General features: G+C 44.4%; 1 protein-coding gene and 2 long non-coding RNA genes across 6 annotated transcripts in view; 2 read left to right on the forward strand and 1 right to left on the reverse strand.

Annotated features, from left to right (window-relative positions):
* PDS5A (PDS5 cohesin associated factor A) overlaps positions 1–16,081 on the forward strand; it is a 134,953-nt gene that overhangs the window by 33,044 nt on the left and 85,828 nt on the right. For all 4 annotated transcript variants that reach the window (XM_073645828.1, XM_073645835.1, XM_073645817.1 and 1 more), the window contains exons 3-4: positions 10,641–10,844; positions 13,706–13,792. In XM_073645828.1, the coding sequence (XP_073501929.1) occupies positions 10,641–10,844; positions 13,706–13,792 (291 nt within the window). The remainder of the gene's footprint in view (positions 1–10,640; positions 10,845–13,705; positions 13,793–16,081) is intronic.
* Positions 2,163–3,203, reverse strand: LOC141161063 (uncharacterized). The gene is made up of 4 exons (XR_012250616.1): positions 2,687–3,203; positions 2,512–2,608; positions 2,362–2,433; positions 2,163–2,282 (listed from the first exon to the last, which is right to left on the reverse strand). It is a non-coding gene; the product is annotated as an uncharacterized lncRNA (long non-coding RNA).
* LOC141161055 (uncharacterized) lies at positions 2,949–4,372 on the forward strand. Its single transcript, XR_012250615.1, has 5 exons — positions 2,949–3,414; positions 3,694–3,805; positions 3,884–3,980; positions 4,059–4,130; positions 4,210–4,372. It is a non-coding gene; the product is annotated as an uncharacterized lncRNA (long non-coding RNA).

Consider the following 16,081-nt stretch of genomic DNA (forward strand, 5'->3'; position numbering starts at 1 on the left):
CCTCTCCGGTCAGTTTTCTGCTGGTTGTGACCTGCTGGATCGCTCCAGTGTTTTGCTGGATGAGCCGGACATTACTACTCAGTGTAAAGGCCCCGTCACACTTAGCGATGCTGCAGCGATCCCGACAACGATACGACCTGTCAGGGATCGTTGCTGCGTCGCTATGTGGTCGCTGGTGAGCTGTCAAACAGGCAGGCTCACCAACGATCAGGGGAGCAGCGACATCGTGGAAAGAATCTTTCCACGATGTCCTGCTCCTGGTTACCAGCCTGCTGAAGCAGGAGCAGGCTGGTAACCATGGTAAACATCGGGTTACTAGGGGCACACGCGCACCTAGTAACCCACTGTTTATCATGGTTACCACTCTGCTACTGTGAGCGGAAGGTTACCTCTCACTTTAGCAGGCTTGTTACCATGATAAACAGCGGGTTACTAGGTGCGCGTGTGCCCCTAGTAACCCGATGTTTATCATGGTTACCAGCCTGATCGCTGCTCCCGCTGGTCACACAGAGCGATGTGTGCTGACCAGCGGGAGGGCAACGACCAAAAAAAGGTCCAGGACATTCTGCAGCGATCAGCGACCTCACAGCAGGGGCCTGATCGCTGCAAAGTGTCACACATAGCGACATCGCTGGTGAGGTCGCTGTTGCGTCACCAAAACCATGACACAGCAGCGATCTCGCTAGCGATCTCGCTATGTGAGATGGGGGCTTTAGTCTATGAGAGGCAGAACGAGTCCAGAATGATGAGACTCACATAGACTTACACTGAGAGCTTGTGACTGGTACCTCTGACATCCCGTCACTCAGAAGTTGCGCTCCCAAGATGACGGTTCTGAACTGGGGCGGCGCTGTGAGTAGTTGACAACAGCGGCTGGTAAGTATAATACTGTGGGTAAGGGAACTTAAAGGGTATTCCCATCTCCCAAGATCTTATCCCAATATGTAGTAGGTGCAATAATAATAATATTAGCAAATACCTCCAATTAGATATGTAGTATAGTATTTTTGATTCGCTATGTCTCTTTCCTCATGTGCAGGCAATACAGGACCTTAGGTATCCATGGTTACGTCTACTGATAAAGTGACAGCTAGCTGCTAGTGGTCGTAACCGTGGATATCTAAGGTCCTGCAATGCCTGCACATGAAGTAAGTGGCATAGCGAATCAAAAATACTATACTATATTTCTAATTGGATGTATTTGCTAATATTATTATTATTATTATTATTATTATTACACCTACTACATATTGGAATAGGATCTTGGAGATGGGAATACTCCTTTAAATTAGTGGCAGCACTCCTGCGATTAAATAAAAAAAAAAAAACGCTGGAGTGGTGCATTAAATCTTTTCCATTCTTCTTGAAATTATACTTTTTTAAATATTCAAATCCATTAGATAAGATTTATTTTTCCTTCGCTGAACTGTACTGTAAGCCAGGGCTGTGCAGTCGGTAAGCCAAATCTCCGACTCCCTCATGCATGGCTCATGTTTAAGTGATAAATTTACTGTAGCACAGATTCATCTCAGCTAAAAGTCTAGACCCTTAGATCAGGAATAGGACAGACATTTATAGGACATTTCATAACTTTCCCAAATTCTTATGAAAAAAATATTCCCCACAAACTGCATTGAACTGCTGCAATTTATTATATATTTTAGTAGTTTGAGTCAGTCCATTATATTCAGACTCTACCAAAATGGACACAGACTCCATGACTCTGACTCCACAGCCCTGCCGTAATCCACGTCATGCAGCGGTGTCAGAGGAAAAAGTCATACAGCCTTAAAGGGAATTTGTCACCACATTTGACCTATGTAAACTATTAATATGGGCATACAGGTTATAGACTGCTGGGGAGAGTGATGCCTGTATGCCTCATATCATTTGCCTTGTTGTGGATAAATCCTCTTTTATCACTTCATATAAATTACCTCTTCCAGGCTCTGGGGAGGATGTTGTCTGGAAGATAACTCTATAAAAAAGTTCTTAAGGGCGCTGGTGGGTATAGTTAAGTTAACCTGCAGCATGTAGTAAGGGGCACCATATACCACATAAGCATAAAACCTAAAATAAACGAGATCTACTGCGCTGGTATACTCACTTTAAATGACACGAGAGGTTAAGGAGATAAAAAATATATTTTTATTCATACAAAAGCTAGTTAAAATAAGGATAAAATATGAGGCTAAAAATTCCCAGAAGAAGCGAGGTTCGGTGGAGGAATATGAGCGAAATATCAGTGGATTATTCTCGGTATGTCCAGGACGTACAGGTACCTGTGAAGGGTATATATACTATGGTAAGTATAGGAATAGTTGGCGGATTATCTTATTAGTATATAGAGATTTTAGTTACCTGAAACGTAATTAGGTGGTGGAAGAGTAATCACATATGGATGCCTCTGGTTAGTTCTCTTGAACCTGTCAGCTGTGAGTAAAAGAAGGGGGGCTAATTATTAAGAGACAGGGTATTGCCACGTTTAGAGTTTGAGTTTGGGTATTTTACCTGTATAGTAGAAATCTTAAATAAGTGGAGGGGTCTGTATATATCTGGTAGGATTAGGGGGGGTACTCCCCTGGGTTACTGCAGAGACTATAGGGTACTATAAAGTGGAAATAGAAAATTAAAACGTTAAAACGTATATAAATCTAAATAGCACACTTATCACAGTTTATCTTACCCGTAGGGAAGTAGTTTTGTGGATCTAGAGGGTAGTAGTTGTCCAATGGTGGTGGATGTAGTCACAGTATAGTCATCCAGACTAGTGTCATCAAGATTAGTTATACCACCTAGGGGAGCTATGTGTCAATTGTGGTTATTATAAATAATAACTATTATAAAGAAAGAATCAGCTTTGGAGTAGGTTGAGCTGTATAGAAAAAATCCTGGTTTGTAGCAAAAGGTAGAGAGCGCTGGTAAGTGTTTTAAAGCTGTTTCTTTCAACAGTGGTGCTGATAAGGATTCCTTGGGGCGTGGAGTCTGTCGTTCGTGCACGTGTAGTCCCGGATGGGCACGTGCTGCTGGAGTTGTTATCTTTGTCGGCGTCCTGGTTAGAATGCCTGCTTCGTGGGGACGGGACTGCTGGATGTCAGGGGTGAGGGCGTCGGAGTCCCGGCCGGAGACTCCGGCACCTGCGTGCAGCACCCGAGAAAAGAAAGATGATGATCTCAGTAGGACCTGCGTAGCGTAAGGTCCTACTAGTCACGTGACTGGGAGACGGAGAGCAGGAGAGGCCACACTTCCTACGCGTTTCGGATACTACGGTATCCTTCGTCAGGGATCCCTGAAAGAAACAGCTTTAAAACACTTACCAGCGCTCTCTACCTTTTGCTACAAACCAGGATTTTTTCTATACAGCTCAACCTACTCCAAAGCTGATTCTTTCTCCATCACACAGAGCCAATAGTGGTAAGACCTCTCATTTTATTGCAGCAGTACGTAACTCTCTCTCTCTATATATATATATATATATATATATATATATATATATATATATATATATATATATATATATATATATATATATATATATATATATATATATATATATATATATATATATATATATATATATATATATATATATATATATATATGAGATCATTTTACTTTTCTTTTTACCTATGAGTACTGTATTTATAATAGTTATTATTTATAATAACCACAATTGACACATAGCTCCCCTAGGTGGTATAACTAATCTTGATGACTACACTAGTCTGGATGACTATACTGTGACTACATCCACCACCATTGGACAACTACTACCCTCTAGATCCACAAAACTACTTCCCTACGGGTAAGATAAACTGTGATAAGTGTGCTATTTAGATTTATATACGTTTTAACGTTTTAATTTTCTATTTCCACTTTATAGTACCCTATAGTCTCTGCAGTAACCCAGGGGAGTACCCCCCCTAATCCTACCAGATATATACAGACCCCTCCACTTATTTAAGATTTCTACTATACAGGTAAAATACCCAAACTCAAACTCTAAACGTGGCAATACCCTGTCTCTTAATAATTAGCCCCCCTTCTTTTACTCACAGCTGACAGGTTCAAGAGAACTAACCAGAGGCATCCATATGTGATTACTCTTCCACCACCTAATTACGTTTCAGGTAACTAAAATCTCTATATACTAATAAGATAATCCGCCAACTATTCCTATACTTACCATAGTATATATACCCTTCACAGGTACCTGTACGTCCTGGACATACCGAGAATAATCCACTGATATTTCGCTCATATTCCTCCACCGAACCTCGCTTCTTCTGGGAATTTTTAGCCTCATATTTTATCCTTATTTTAACTAGCTTTTGTATGAATAAAAATAAAAATATATTTTTTATCTCCTTAACCTCTCGTGTCATTTAAAGTGAGTATACCAGCGCAGTAGATCTCGTTTATTTTGGAAGATAACTCTGCCTCCAGAGATTATTTTACATGAAAGGGAGTTACCAGTGTGATGTGTAATGGCCGCTCTCTGCTCTCCTGATCTCACTGCAGAGCTGTGTGTGATTATACCGGACACATCTGCAGGTTCCTCTCACTGCAGAGCTGTGTGTGATTATACCTGACACACCTGCAGGTTCCTCTCACTGCAGAGCTGTGTGTGATTATACCTGACACACCTGCAGGTTCCTCTCACTGCAGAGCTGTGTGTGATTATACCTGACACATCTGCAGCTTCCTCTCACTGCAGAGCTGTGTGTGATTATACCGGACACATCTGCAGCTTCCTTTCACTGCAGAGCTGTGTGTGATTATACCGGACACATCTGCAGCTTCCTTTCACTGCAGAGCTGTGTGTGATTATACTTGACACATCTGCAGCTTCCTCTCACTGCAGAGCTGTGTGATTATACCTAACACATCTGCAGCTTCCTCTCACTGCAGAGCTGTGTGATTATACCTGACACATCTGCAGCTTCCTCTCACTGCAGAGCTGTGTGTGATTATTCCGGACACATCTGCAGCTTCCTCTCACTGCAGAGCTGTGTGTGATTATACCTGACACATCTGCAGGCTCCTCTCACTGCAGAGCTGTGTGATTATACCTGACACATCTGCAGCTTCCTCTCACTGCAGAGCTGTGTGATTATACCTAACACATCTGCAGCTTCCTCTCACTGCAGAGCTGTGTGATTATACCTGACACATCTGCAGCTTCCTCTCACTGCAGAGCTGTGTGTGATTATACCTGACACATCTGCAGCTTCCTCTCACTGCAGAGCTGTGTGATTATACCTGACACATCTGCAGCTTCCTCTCACTGCAGAGCTGTGTGATTATACCTGACTCATCTGCAGCTTCCTCTCACTGCAGAGCTGTATGTGATTATTCCGGACACATCTGCAGCTTCCTCTCACTGCAGAGCTATGTGTGATTATACCGGACACATCTGCAGCTTCCTGTCACTGCAGAGCTGTGTGTGATTATACCTGACACATCTGCAGCTTCCTCTCACTGCAGAGCTGTGTGTGATTATACCTGACACATCTGCAGCTTCCTCTCACTGCAGAGCTGTGTGTGATTATACCGGACACATCTGCAGCTTCCTCTCACTGCAGAGCTGTGTGTGATTATACCGGACACATCTGCAGCTTCCTCTCACTGCAGAGCTGCGTGTGATTATACCGGACACATCTGCAGCTTCCTTTCACTGCAGAGCTGCGTGTGATTATACCTGACACATCTGCAGCTTCCTCTCACTGCAGAGCTGCGTGTGATTATACCTGACACATCTGCAGCTTCCGCTCACTGCAGAGCTGTGTGTGATTATACCTGACACATCTGCAGCTTCCTCTCACTGCAGAGCTGTGTGTGATTATACCTGACACATCTGCAGCTTCCGCTCACTGCAGAGCTGTGTGTGATTATACCGGACACATCTGCAGCTTCCGCTCACTGCAGAGCTGTGTGTGATTATACCGGACACATCTGCAGCTTCCGCTCACTGCAGAGCTGTGTGTGATTATACCGGACACATCTGCAGCTTCCGCTCACTGCAGAGCTGTGTGTGATTATACCGGACACATCTGCAGCTTCCGCTCACTGCAGAGCTGTGTGTGATTATACCGGACACATCTGCAGCTGCCGCTCACTGCAGAGCTGTGTGTGATTATACCTGACACATCTGCAGCTTCCGCTCACTGCAGAGCTGTGTGTGATTATACCGGACACATCTGCAGCTTCCGCTCACTGCAGAGCTGTGTGTGATTATACCGGACACATCTGCAGCTTCCGCTCACTGCAGAGCTGTGTGTGATTATACCTGACACATCTGCAGCTTCCTCTCACTGCAGAGCTGTGTGTGATTATACCTGACACATCTGCAGCTTCCGCTCACTGCAGAGCTGTGTGTGATTATACCGGACACATCTGCAGCTTCCTCTCACTGCAGAGCTGTGTGTGATTATACCTGACACATCTGCAGCTTCCTCTCACTGCAGAGCTGTGTGTGATTATACTGGACACATCTGCAGCTTCCTCTCACTGCTGAGCTGTGTGTGATTATACCTGACACATCTGCAGCTTCCTCTCACTGCAGAGCTGTGTGTGATTATACCGGACACATCTGCAGCTTCCTCTCACTGCAGAGCTGTGTGATTATACCTGACACATCTGCAGCTTCCTCTCACTGCAGAGCTGTGTGATTATACCTGACACATCTGCAGCTTCCTCTCACTGCAGAGCTGTGTGTGATTATACCTGACACATCTGCAGCTTCCTCTCACTGCAGAGCTGTGTGTGATTATACCGGACACATCTGCAGCTTCCGCTCACTGCAGAGCTGTGTGAGATTATACCGTACACATCTGCAGCTTCCTCTCACTGCAGAGCTGTGTGTGATTACACCGTACACATCTGCAGCTTCTGCTCAGCTTCCATCTCACAGACAGACAGGGCTGCAATATTGTTACAATACTGCAGAGCTCAGAGAGCTGCAAAAAATGTGTTTGCAAGAAGACAAAGTACAGTTCTTCTGTAATCCACCGTGGATCCACTGTCCACAATAGGCAGTCCCAGCTGGCTTCCTCCCTACACAGTTACTTTTTGCCCAGATCACAGCATAGCCACTCCTGTCAAAAATCAATGAGCTGAAGCCTGCAGTCTTTTGCAGTCTATGTCCATATGGTTTAACTTAATAGTAGGTCTGAGTCTAGTATTAGGCCTAGTGGCCAGTGTGAAAATCGAAAGCTTTTTTTTCTTCTTATATATTGCTTTGCCTCTATTGTGCTCTCACTTCCTGCAATGAACCCACGACGTTCCAAGGAAGTGAGAGTCCAGCTGCCCGTTAGCAGCCGCTGATTGACTGCAGTGTTCACGTGGCATGGCAGTGCGGGCGAGAGGGGAGTATATGGAGTTTCTATTTAACATTGGGGAATATAGTATGCCAGAAGGTTGTCTGAGTAGTGGTCAGGCCTTTATGAGCCCTGTCTTTAGCATTTACGTAACCTTTATTTAATACATATCCATATAGTGGGCAGAATCGCTATGTCTCGTGTCTGCAGTAAGCCTGGCCGCCGTTGCACTGCCACCGCCGCTCTCGCTGGTCTTTGATGCTTGTGTTACTTGGACAATTGATTCTCAGTGGATCTGACACCCGATGTGAAGTATGTTTCTTCTCACTTAGTGGGGTGCACTTTGCTTTTAACAAATAATTGATTCAGGACCTTGTTTGCTCAGGACATGTTTCATAGATCGGTTGGCTAGTAATGGTAGATGGTTTTATTATGTTGTAAATTCATCCATTACATCTGCTTGGAGTTTGTATGTTCTCCTGTGTTTGCGCCGGGTTTTCCTGTGTTTTCCTCTGGGGTCTCCGGTTTCTTCCCACACTCCAAAGACATCCTGACGGGGAGCTTAGATTGTGAGCTCCAATGGGGACAGCGAGTGACGAGGACTTATGAAAAGCTCTGTTGAATTTGTTGGCGCTATATACATTATGATAATACACAGCTGCAGATGTGTTAGATAATGGCCGGCTTATGACTAAGGGCCTAGTCATACTAGCAATGTGTACACTCGTGTGCTGTCCGGTGTAGGTGGGACCACACTTGGTCTGAACAATGACCCATTAACGTCAATTAGCCCATTCACGCGTGTGATTGTATGCAAGACTGCAGTTGGTACGTGTAGAGAAAATCCTTGTTTTCATCACTTTAGGCCGATTCTTGGATATTTTCTTTTTCAGAGTAACTGGGATTGTGAAACACAGAGTGCGAAAGTGTATTATATCATTTATCTGAATTCAGCCTTTAGGGTATGTTCACACTTGGCGTTTTTTGCATATTTTACTCAGCGTTTTACTTTACCAGCATAATCAATGAGATTTCTGAAATCATGCACATGCTGCTTATTTCTGGCTGTATTTCCAGACATATTGCGTTTTTGCTCAGACTCCGAAGGCTTTTCAATGTTTTTGCAACGCTGTTCACCCATTAAAATTAGTTAGTGAAATATGCAAGTTTTTCCTGCCACCACCTCTGGGTTTTATGCAAAAAAACAGAACGTGCGACCAAACGCTTAAGCTATGTTCACACATTGCCTTTTTGCTGCGTTTTTTTTCCCGCAGGCAAAACCTGCTTTCTTGGCAGTAGAAAAAAAAAAAGCAGGTCTTGCTTAATTTTTTTTTTTGTTCTGCGTTTTTGTTGTCTCTTGTTCATGCTGATAAAGTTTAGTGCCCCAAAAAAAGAGATGATGCAACTTAAACAGGTTTTTGCACCAAAAACGCAGCAAGACCTGATACCTGCATTTTTTGCAATTTCCCATTGCTTTCTATGGGTGAAAAAAAAAAAAACGCTGAAAGAAGTGACATGCTGCAGTTTGCAAAAACTCAGCAATTTTTCAATTCAGTCAGGGAAAAAAAATGTGTGCATGAGATTTCTGAAATCTCATAGCTTTTGCTGGTACTGTAAGGCTGTGTGCCCACGATGCGTTTTTCAAGCGTTTATGCTGCGGAATTTCCGCAGCATAAACGCTTCAAAAACGCTTGGTAAACCGCCCCCCATGGTCCCCAATGACAAGTCGCACTTTCAATGCCCATGCTGCGTTTTTTTCCGCAGCGTTTATGCTGCGCTCAAAAATCCGCAGCATGTCCATTAATTTTGCGGAAGCGCGGCGTAATCGCCGCCATTGACTTGCATTGAGACGCATATAATCCGTGTCTGTACATTTGTACTCATGGATTATATGCGTTTCAGTGTGCGGATTATACCCAGTTCTGGAGGAGAGAAGACTCTCATCCAGACCCGGGTACCATAGAAACTGTAAAAAAAAGAAATAAAAAATAAAGTTTATACTCACCTTCCGATGTCTTCCCGGTGTTTTGTCTGCTCCGTCCAGTGTCTTGCAATGTTCGCGTTGTTGTGAAGGACCTGCCATGACGTCACTGAGTCATGTGACCCATCACATGGCTCAATGACGTCACCGCAGATCCTTCACATCACCGCGAGCAATGCAAGACACCGGACGGAGCAGACAAAACACCGGGAAGACATCAGAAGGTGAGTATAAACTTTCTTTTTTTTTAACTAGGCCGCATGGATTTATATAGTGTAAACAAGTTGTCAAGCACTTTTCCAAGTGATGCTAAAATCGCTTGGAAAAGCGCTTGATAACCCGCATGCAGAAATGCATGTGAAGAACGCTTCTACCTGGCGGGAAAACCGCATGTAAAAACCGCATGCGTTTTTCCTGCCAGGGAGAAGCCTAAAAAATATGCAGCATTTCTGCATCGTGGCCACATAGCCTAAAACACAGCTTAAAATCTGCATAAAAAAGCAGTGTGTTAACATAGCCTTAGGCTATGTGCCCATGATGCAGAAATGCTCCGGATTTTTCCTGAGCGTTTCTGCATCTCCCTGGCAGAAAAAAACGCATGCGGATTTTACATGCACTTTTCCTGCCAGGGACTAGCGTAAGGGCATTAGGCTGTGTGCCCACGATGCGTTTTTTAAGCGTTTCCGCAGCGGCAATTCCGCCGCAGAAACGCTTAAAAATACTTGGTAGAAGACTTGCCATGTTCCCCAATGATAATCCGCATGTGCTATGCACATGCTGCGGAAATTTCCGCTGCGGATTATCATTGCAGCACGGTGGCTCAGTGGTTAGCACTGCAGCCTTGCAGCGCTGGGGTCCTGGGTTCAAATCCCACCAAGGACAACATCTGCAAGGAGTTTGTATGTTCTCCCTGTGTTTGCGTGGGTTTCCTCCGGGTTCTCCGGTTTCCTCCCACACTCCAAAGACATACTGATAGGGAATCTAGATTGTGAGCCCTGATGGGGACGGCGACGATAATGTATGTAAAGCGCTGCGGAATATGTTAGCGCTATATAAAAATAAAGATTATTATTATTATATTGCGGAAAAATCCACAGCAGCTCTGGATTATAATACACCTCCAGGGCAGTATGAGTTAATCAATGTGATACATTTGTGGGGTTACTGTACTTTTTTTCTAGATTATTTCTAAATGTAAGCTGTAAACTGGTGCTGAGATGTGAGTTTATACCTCATAAAGGCACAAGTACGGTACTTTAGTTTAGGAATGGTGCATTGTTCGCACTTGACCATCTGATTTCAGCATATATTTATCTTTGTTTTGCTATTTTTTTCCTCAGATGGTGGTTAAAACGTTTATGGATATGGACCAGGATTCAGAGGATGAAAAACAGCAATATCTCCCTTTAGCCTTGCACCTTTCATCTGAATTCTTCCTCAGGAATCCAAATAAAGATGTCCGCCTCCTGGTGGCCTGCTGTTTGGCTGACATCTTCAGAATATATGCACCAGAGGCACCATACACTTCACATGACAAATTGAAGGTAATGTCTCATAACGCTTCTGGCTCCTTCTGGAGACTTGGGTTTCATTCACAATAGCCCAAAACAGCAGGAACATGATTTGGTGTACCAAGAGGGCCAAGATGGCTTCATCTACGTTATCCCCACATAAAGGCGCCATTCCACACTCCGATTACACTCAAAAAAAATTATTGGGGGGGTGGGAAGGGTGCGTCTTATAGTCCGATATACATAAATACTGTAGCTGTGGGTGGTGGGGGAAGCGACTGTGGCGAAGTAGCGGGGCACAGGAGGCAGCAGCCGCCTGCTGCAGCTTACATCGTGCCCGCTACTGCGTGGGGAGCAGTGAATATTAATTTTGCTTAATAACCGGCACACTGTGCCCGCAGTGTGGCTCCTGGTATGTATGGCACCCTTCATCTCTGTATGTATGGCCCCCCTCATCCATGGTATGTATGGCCCCCCTCATCCATGGTATGTATGGCCCCCCTCATCCTTGTATGCATGGCCTCCTTCATCCCTGTATGTATGGCCCTGCACAGAGAAAAAAAAAACCTTTCATACTCTCCCCTTCTCTCCTCCAGCGCTGTGTCCCGCTCTGTGCCGGAATAGTCACTGCTCCCCACGCAGGGACTGCGTGCGTGGGGAGCAGTGACCATTCATTCTAACTAATAGCGCACACGCTGGAGCAGCAGCACGGCTCCTGCTGCGCTCGGCTGTCAGTGTGCCCGCTATTAAAGGCCATGAATATTCACCACTCCCATGGGTGCAGACATGCATTACTCCAGGCTATGTGCCCACGATGCAGAATTGAAGCAGAAAATTTCTGCAGCGTTTCTGCATGTTCTTGGCAGTAAAAGCGCTTGTGGATTTTACACACGTTTTTGCAGCGTTTTTACATGCGGATTTGACTTGCGTTTTTCTAATGCATTGTGACCTCAAATCCTCATGCGGAAACGCACAAATAATGGACATGCTGCACAAAACATGCGGATCTTCATTGGGGATCATGGGGCATGTATTTCCAAGCGTTTACGCTGCGGAAATTCCACATCAAAAACGCTTGAAGAACGCATAGTGGGCACGCAGCCTTATTGCAGAATTAGGTTAGACCTGTGTACATGGAGACTTGTTAGTGCAACTGAGTTTTAGGCTGTTTTCACATATCTGTTTTTCATGGTCCAAGTCCGGACCCCAATGTACGGACTTACCATGGGCTTCCTGGGCTGAAATGAATAGCTTATTGCCATATATGATATTGTCGATTTCAGGTCAGGAGACTTGCGGCCAGGCTGTACTTTGGGGTCTGTATTCGGACAATGATTTGTTGATGTGTGAAGCTAGCCTATGGCTAGGACTACTCAGCGACTGGTTGTGCCACTTAAAACATTGTGTGACTTGCTGTTGTGGGACTGTTTGAGTTGTGATTTGGCTGTTAAAAAAAATAAATAAAAAAAATCTCTCAAAAAACACAGCCTGGTTGGTAGTCACAAGCAACTTACTTTAAAGGGAACCTGTCACGTGAAAAACACTATTGACCTTCAGATATGCACTCTGCAGGTTAATAGTTTTCTGAACCTGCCCGGCGCCTGCACTGAGAGCCCTGCTGCCCGGAGGAAATTTATTAGTCCCGGCAGCTTTGGGACTTCAGTCATGGTGGCGGCGCTCGTTCAGTCACTGCGGCTGTAACCCCCCTCCTCCCGGCACTAACTGGCTGTCAGCCCTAATGCTGAGCTGCTGTCAATCCGTGTCAAGGGCGCAGTTACTGAACCGCGCCGCCCCGTGAATGAAACCTGAACGCTTCCAGGAGGAATAAAGATAATTTCCTCCTGGCAGCGGGGCTCTCAGTGCCGGCATCGGGCAGTTTCAGAACGCAATTAACCTCATATCTGCAGGTTAATAGCATTTTTTCATGTGACAGGTTTCCTTTAAGGTCTGAAGATAAAATTTCCACGACCAGAGATTTGTTTTGTAACCCCGTTGGCATTTATTAGAAGCCATAATGTGACGTCGTAATGTCAATATTGCATGACCAGAGTCACCATGTATCCCTGGCCTAACTATTGGGCTACAGCTGAAAACTATAGAAATGCTAAGCTGTGTGCCATCCTGTGCTAGATGCTGTTACTCACGGGCACCGGCATTATTAGTGTGTTACTTCACATGTACCACGTTCCCTATGTGGTTGCAGTCAGTCTAGGTTGTTCTGTGGGTGGGCACTGGGCGGTCTGCACGTCTCCTGTGCAGCGTAACGGCGCGTGCGCTCACCTCTCCTGCAGACCGGAAGCATGGGACTTCTGTTCCCTCTAATGAAATAGTGAAACGTACTGATATATTGTATGTGTATAAGGGGAAAATGTCCTTAGGAGTGCTCATGATGCCCACACCAAAAAAAATGGCCAAAAGTGTTCTCTTGTTATAATTTTTCTTACTGTGGACAAGATGCAGTCCACCCTGTACAACACGTAGATGGATGGGGTGTGGGCAGCAGGCAGAGAACGGGCACATGTGGCCACTATTGCTATAGAGATTAATTTGCCAGATTTGCAAAATTAACAAATATGATGGAAATGCATGTTATACATCTCCCCGTATATACAACATCCATGAACCATTGGCGAGGCAGGAGTGGTGATCTCCTGACTGCCGCAGATGTATAGCTGGGAGCCTCCTTTTGTGTTTTTTTGGGTGTGTTTTTTTTGCGATGGTCCAGCAGACCTGCTGAATTTATGTGGCCCTGAAAAATGGCAAGATTGTCTGTGAATAACAAGACCTGTTAATTTTCTGGATAAGTTTAGTCTAGCTGTGTCTGTAGCTCTGCATTTCTTACATCCTGTAATTTGTATTGCATCTCTCTCATTCATTCTTTTTCCTTTTTACAGGACATTTTCTTGTTTATAACAAGGCAGTTGAAGGGTCTAGAGGACACTAAAAGCCCACAGTTCAACAGATATTTTTACCTACTTGAGGTAATTATTATTTTACATTTTTATGTTCTTTTTCTTACAACTGCTCCCGTGACCCTCCTTTAGTAGGACAGAGGAGTGAAAGTTGTGTATCGCTGGCCCAGGTCTAGGTTTCAGCATTGCGTGGCCTGAAGATGTCCTCTGTGACGGGACGTCATCGCCGCTGCCAGCTCTAGTGTTATCAGAAGCAAATTCACTCCTCCAGGACATATATCATACTGATGCCCTATTGCAGTATGGCCCATCTAGCTACTAATATTCTGACATGATCCCGTCATGTTTATGGGTTTTATATACTTTTTAATGAACATATGAGACATGATGCTAATGTCAGAAATGACCATACAGTAGCCCAGGCCTTGTCCACTGACTGCAGCCCCCATTATGTCCCATCATGGGCAAATATATAGAGGTATTCTTGTGTGGACATTTACCCTGTAGTGGCTCAGACATTTGTGTGTGTTCTTAGTGGCCCACAGGTGTTAGTGGACATCATGTCCTATAGCAGTGATAATTCCCACATACGGCCCTCAGTTCTGTACATCTATACTCAAGGGAGGATGTATCATTGGTGCAACCTGTGCAGGCGCACAGGGGCCCAAGAGCTAATAGGGCCACTACCACCTCCAAAGCAGCAAGCAGCTCCTGACACAGACTGAACTACTGTTCTTGCACAGGGGCCCATATACTGTTCTTGCACAGGGGCCCATATACTGTTCTTGCACAGGGGCCCATATGCTGTTCTTGCGCAGTCCCCTTTTTTGTCTGTGTCCTCCCCCATCTATATTGCCCCCACAGTAGTGATCCTGATCCTGCCTCTTGTCATCACTGTGTCCTTACAGTGAGCCTGCACATTACTCTCCCCACATATCCTGCACGCCATTGTGCACGGTCACTGCGCCATCTGCTGGTGAACCTCTGCATGTAGCTTCCTGCTTTGCATCGATTCTTGGTAAGATGCAGCAGGAGGAGCAGGCGGCTTATTCTCTGACAGCTGAAGTGTGCTGGCAATATGAAAGATTTTGTCGCCAAGAAAACAGAGTTTTACCCAGCCCTGTTGTGTGTCACTTGTATATTAATTTCTGGCATTTGTCCTGTTTTTGTCCTCTTTGAGAATGCATGTCCTCCCTAATAATAAGATACCAGACATGTTCTACTAGGGACTGGTCTTTATTCCTCTGTGGGTAATAAAACCGGTCTATATTGCACGGCATATAGCCTTCCTAGTTATAATGACGTGCAGCTCACGTGTAACCAGGGCTGTGCAGTTGGAGGCAGATTTAGTAAAAATGTATTTACTCCAGCTGTTAAAAAAAAAACAACGTGTATGTATATATCTTGCTTCATAAAGAGCTTAATGTTGAGGTGAGTCCGAGAAAAAAATCAGCTGACGTTGGAGCAATGACTCTGTTGTTGTAGATGACGATGATGAAAGGGAACATTTTCCTATTGAATTTTTAAACAGCTTAACCCCATCAGGCATGCCAAGCCATTGCCATAGACTTGGGGTGGGCAGCATTATTATGTTGTTGGGAAATTTGAATACAAAACGAGGACTCTGCAATGGTGCACGATTAGTTGTAGCATCATTGAATAGAAATGTTCTTGAGGCAGAGATTTTAACAGGATCAGCTGAAGGTGATAAGGCATACAGAGAGATTTCCATGCGATCTGCCCTGGGCATTTCACTTTGTGAATTGGCAAAAGTCTCTGTAACCTTCTCAAATTTTATTTTTGTTTTCTGTGATGCCATTTTACTAATTTCATTAATTATGACAACTTTGTTGTTTATCGTGTAAAAAGGCTGAAAGTGAATAGACATGGGTAATTTGAGTTAATTTTTATTATGTAGAGCACACTTTTCTAGCTTTTTTGGATAATTTATTAACTTTCGTAGGAATTTAGAAGGGTTTGGTATTCTTAATATATCAATCTGAGGCCTTATTTATAAAAAAAAAAAAAAAAATAAGAACCTGTGATGTTACCATTTTACTGCAGTAGATAGATGGTAATTATTGGCGAGTATAACCTACATTCGAGAGTGTATAAAGTTCTGAGCCCTGTGTTAGTGATTCCCAGCCCTGCACATAACGCCATATGCTGCCATTAGATCTCCCTGTTGGTTTAGCTCCTTCTCCGTACTACTATTGTTCTTTTCCCCTTGAACTCTCCTAACAATGCAGTGTCATCTAATGCTCATAAGGAAACCACAGGATGTTTTGAATGTTTAGTGCATTTACACTACAGCATTATCGTGAGTGAGCGCGCCTAGGAACGCTTGGTTCTCAGTAA

Source organism: Phyllobates terribilis, unplaced genomic scaffold (genome assembly GCF_046119375.1).
Source record: "Phyllobates terribilis strain yellow unplaced genomic scaffold, ASM4611937v1 Scaffold_1__5_contigs__length_1240528914, whole genome shotgun sequence".
NCBI classification, from domain to species: domain Eukaryota; kingdom Metazoa; phylum Chordata; class Amphibia; order Anura; family Dendrobatidae; genus Phyllobates; species Phyllobates terribilis.